The 5,403-nt window shown below is 29.3% G+C and overlaps 1 protein-coding gene across 1 annotated transcript; it reads left to right on the top strand.

Moving 5' to 3' along the window:
* Positions 1-919: 919 nt before the first annotated feature.
* Positions 920-1,422, top strand: LOC115889352 (UDP-glucose:glycoprotein glucosyltransferase-like; the record flags this gene model as incomplete). The annotated part of the gene is made up of 2 exons (XM_030909362.1): positions 920-1,111; positions 1,173-1,422. Coding segments are annotated over 2 exons (442 nt in total), but the record flags the coding sequence as incomplete, so codon positions are not given.
* Positions 1,423-5,403: the final 3,981 nt, after the last annotated feature.

Below are 5,403 nucleotides of genomic sequence, written 5' to 3' on the forward strand. Positions count from 1 at the left end.
ATTTGCTCCGACCGTTATCTGAAAAAAAAACATGGGAATTAATTTAACAACTTACTAATAAATAATTATATAATATAAATCATACCAAATAAACTTTTAGTCACGTAATTAAGTTTGACCAGCACAGAGTTGCCGACTTTATTTATTTTTTTTAATCAAAATATTTTAGGAAACAAAAATTAATTAATTATAAATATATAAACAGTTATTATTTACATCAACAAAACTCACCTTCTTAAAAGTACTCGGGTGACAAAAAGGGCCATTATTACGGGTTTCTCATTCAAAATATTCTAATAAGATTGCGATGAGTTTTTTGCAACGGCTGTTAAGTTTGGCATCTTGTAAACTTTGCACTACAAGCGGTTCTAAAAAGAACCATTGTCGACTCCAAGGTCTGCTAGTAAAAAAATATTAAGCTTAAAGTATTATAACACATTTCACTTAAACCGAAAATTTGTAATACAAGTTTTGACACAAAAAGTGTCAAAACGAATCAAAATATCAGGAAATAAATAAATGTGACAACTTGACATTTTTACAGAGTTACCACCTAAATCGCCAGCGGGAAATTTAAATTCCAGTTAGTCACACTGGGCCGAATATGTCCAGGGTTGGCAACAATGAATTTAATAATCGCACCCTTGATGACGTAACTAAAAGTTTATTTGGTATCGAATATACTGTCAGATGAAGTAATCCAATCAACTTTGAAATTCATTTACAGTTACCTAATTATGTTTTATTTCATGTATATTTACATTTTATTTACTACGTGTCAAGTCATTAATTAGGATATATTAATTCTTATGAACTTTACTTAATTGTCATATTAAAGTACCTTCGCGGTCGCACTAATTTTGTTTCTTATTTACAATTTTTATGCATTAAATAAAGATATTTAATATTTCTATTTTAGAAGTTAGAAAGTGACATAAGAGTAAGTTTTCTACCAAACGTCAACGGAAATAAGAACAATTTGTATAATAAACTGGTCTTGGCTTTACTTGAAGTGCTGCCCTCTGATGGTGCTTTAAATACGATACTCGCGCTTTTGAGAGACCCAGATACTAACGAAAAATTAGAAAAAGGTGACAAGTTGGACATTTCAGTAAGAAACCCATATATTCCATTGAAATGTTTTTTTACTGATCTGAAATTATCTTTTTAAGTCTGAAGTTTGGTCCAGAGTCGAAGCGCAGGAACTTAATTTGAAAATGCTCAGAGTCTACAGTCAAAAGGTACTGAATCTTAAAGCATCTGAACGTGCCATTGTTGCTAATGGAAGGGTACTTGGTCCATTAAACGAAGATGAATTGTTTACAGGAGACGATTTTTCCTTATTGGAAAGATTTACCGGTGCTTCATATTTAGATAAGATAAATGCCGCTATTGCGGCTACAGATGACGACGAAGATTATGGTAAGTAGGAGATGTTATAGGCTTCTTATCAACACACACACACACACACATTTTGTACGGTTATGGGACGATTTCAGAACTTAACTTTCAGAACTTCAGCTGATAATACAATTTGTTGTAGAAAACCGATGGCGGAAATCTACATCAAGTTGAAACGCTTCTCTGGTCGTTTTTTGTATGCTATATATGTTGTACCGGGATGGTATAATCATTTAAAATAACTAATTTCAGTAATAATACTGTTTAGTTAGCGGATAATTGCACAAAAGTTTACTTAATTTGTGAGGCAAAAATAAATTATTTTTATCTTTCATTATCTCTTACATGGTTTCTCTCTCGGTTTCTAGTTGACAATTATTATTGCGTTGTAAATCAGTCATATTCTAACTTTATATAAGCAAATTTAGCGAACTATCTGAACTATACTTACCTTACTAGTTACCTACACAAACCTAACCTAACCAAATTAAATTTTTATTTATTACTCGGAGACTTTGAATAAAAAGATTAAGGAAGGAGCATAATGCTATCCATGTATTCATGCATGGTGGGCTAAAAAAGGACTCTAGGGTGGGGATCCTTGACAGTTCTGTTTGACAATTAATTTGACACATTTGAACTTGTTTTGAAATTTTGTGGATTTGTCAGTCTTTACCCATAGTTTTTACGGAGCTCATTTTATGTTATTTGTTATTTATTCTACCACTGATAGTTGTATAAAGGTAGTAAATCTAGATGGAAATTGTGGCAGATCTTAAATTAACAGTGATACTATTGCGATTTGTTGAAAAAGACTCTAAAATAGTTGGTTGTGTAGCGTGCGGTAGATCTCGGTCAAAAATCGAGTGAAATAATGGAACAGCTTTTCGCTATTAAGTGACTATATAATATCCATACGTGTAGTAAACCGATTATTTGTGAAATTCACTTAAATAAACTAATTATATACTTTTTCTTGCATTTTTGCTTTTACTTACTACTTGTCAAAGAATTGATGTCAAAGAATTTAGATACGTCAATTTGACTTACCTGTTTCAGTAGAGTATTGGATGTTTGTGTTAATAAATATTTATTATAACTTATCTATTTTTATTAGAATTTTATATTTTTATAACAATTTTACTACCAACATTTATTCACAACGTAAAATAAAAAACAAATTATTGAGTCCACCCCACGTCTACCCTACATTATAGTTTTACATTTTTTAAATAAAATTAGAACGGCACTGATAAACCGGAATTTAAGTCGGCCATATTTGAGTCCCATCGCGGTGGACCTAAGATTTTTGATATGCTCCTTCCTTAATCTTTTTATTGAAGGCTCAGAGAGTAATAAATAAAAACGTGATAGGGTCAAAGTAATAGAGTCAAAGATTAGATCAAAGAATTTAGATACGTCAATTTGACTTACCTGCTTTAGTAACGTATCCGATGTTTGTGTTAATAAATAATTATTATAACATACTATTTCTTTTTATTAGTATACAGGGTGTTTCAAAAAACATGTGCCATCTCTCGTGGGGAGATTCCTCACGTAAAAATAAGATTGATTTTTCATATCAACATAGGTCCGATTCTGCTTTGTTACATAGCTACAGGGTGTTAAAGTCTTAATATTTTTTCGGTTTATTATAATTTTCTTCCAAGTACTTTTAGTGATTCAAATTAAATTTTAAGGGTAAAAGTTACTAAAAGTGCGACATATTTATCGGGTTATCAATGGAATATTTTTCAAAAAAAGGCATGTATGCCACTGACATTTTTTTTCTCTTGTTAGCGAAATAGTGTAAGCAGTTTAATGCCAATTAAAAGTTGTCTCTCGATATTTTGTTGATTTCGGGATTCATGAAAAAATATGAAAAAAAGTTCCCTATAAACATGGGTATGGAAATGCATAGTTTTAGAGTTCGGGATGTTAAAACTTTTTAAAATGAAGTTTTTTATAGTTATCTTATAAATATCATTATTTTTGATTTGAAATGGATGTAGATTGGATTAATAATAATAATAACTAACAGTAATAATATTTAATAATAAATTAGCTCGTAAATTAGGTAAAATATATAATATATTCATGTTATTTTTATTTTTATTTTATTAATTATGATTAATAAAATTGCGTTTATCTCATCAAGGAGGCCGAATTCAACAAATTATCAAGAGATAACTTTTATTGATATCGAAAGAAAAGTCAGTGGTGTATTATGACTTTTTCTTTGAAAAATATTCCAGTGATAACCCATAATATGCGCGTCCCTGGATACATTTATCGAGTACTTTTTAGCATTAAAATATGTAGCACTAATAGTAACTTCTTTAAAATTTCATTCCTCATAGAAATTATTTTGAAGAATTGTAATTAATCAGAAGATTTTTAATTGTACCTAGCAGCTACAGAAACAAAGCAAATCAGACCTATATGTTGATATGAAAATGTATATCATATTTTCAGTAGAGAATCTCCCCACGAGAGATGGCACATGTTTTTTGAAACACCCTGTATATTTTTATAACAATTTTAAATTAACTACCGACATTTATTGACAACGTAAAATAAAAAACAAATTATTGAGTCCACCCCACGTCTACCCTACATTATAGTTTTACATTTTTTAAATAAAATTAGAACGGCACTGATAAACCGGAATTTAAGTCGGCCATATTTGAGTCCCATCGCGGTGGACCTAAGATTTTTGATATGCTCCTTCCTTAATCTTTTTATTGAAGGCTCAGAGAGTAATAAATAAAAACGTGATAGGGTCAAAGTAATAGAGTCAAAGATTAGATCAAAGAATTTAGATACGTCAATTTGACTTACCTGCTTTAGTAACGTATCCGATGTTTGTGTTAATAAATAATTATTATAACATACTATTTCTTTTTATTAGTATACAGGGTGTTTCAAAAAACATGTGCCATCTCTCGTGGGGAGATTCCTCACGTAAAAATAAGATTGATTTTTCATATCAACATAGGTCCGATTCTGCTTTGTTACATAGCTACAGGGTGTTAAAGTCTTAATATTTTTTCGGTTTATTATAATTTTCTTCCAAGTACTTTTAGTGATTCAAATTAAATTTTAAGGGTAAAAGTTACTAAAAGTGCGACATATTTATCGGGTTATCAATGGAATATTTTTCTAAAAAAAGCATGTATGCCACTGACATTTTTTTTCTCTTGTTAGCGAAATAGTGTAAGCAGTTTAATGCCAATTAAAAGTTGTCTCTCGATATTTTGTCGATTTCGGGATTCATGAAAAAATATGAAAAAAAGTTCCCTATAAACATGAGTATGGAAATGCATAGTTTTAGAGTTCAGGATGTTAAAACTTTTTAAAATTAAGTTTTTTATAGTTATCTTAAATATCATTATTTTTGATTTGAAATGGATCTAGGTTGGATTAATAATAATAATAATTAACAGTAATAATATTTAATAATAAATTAGCTCGTAAATTAGGTAAAATATATAATTTATTAATTTTATTTTTATTTTAATTTTATTTTAATTTTATTAATTATTATTAATAAAATTGCGTTTATCTCGTTAAGGAGGCCGAATTCAACAAATTATTAAGAGATAACTTTTATTGATATCGAAAGAAAAGTCAGTGGTGTACATGACTTTTTCTTGAAAAATATTCCAGTGATAACCCATAATATGCGCGTCCCTGATACATTTATCGAGACTTTTTTAGCATTAAAATATGTAGCACTAATAGTAACTTTTACCCTCAAAATTTCATTCCTCACTAAAAGTATTTGGAAGAAAATTGTAATTAATCGAAAGATTTTTAATTTAACACCCTGTAGCTACGAAACAAAGCAAAATCAGACCTATGTTGATATGAAAAATATATATCATATTTTTCCGTGAGGAATCTCCCCACGAGAGATGGCACATGTTTTTTGAAACACCCTGTATATTTTTATAACAATTTTAAATTAACTACCGACATTTATTGACAACGTAAAATAAA

The sequence above is a fragment of the Sitophilus oryzae genome, unplaced genomic scaffold (genome assembly GCF_002938485.1).
Source record: "Sitophilus oryzae breed Bouriz unplaced genomic scaffold, Soryzae_2.0 scaffold_1006_pilon_pilon, whole genome shotgun sequence".
NCBI classification, from domain to species: Eukaryota; Metazoa; Arthropoda; class Insecta; order Coleoptera; family Curculionidae; genus Sitophilus; species Sitophilus oryzae.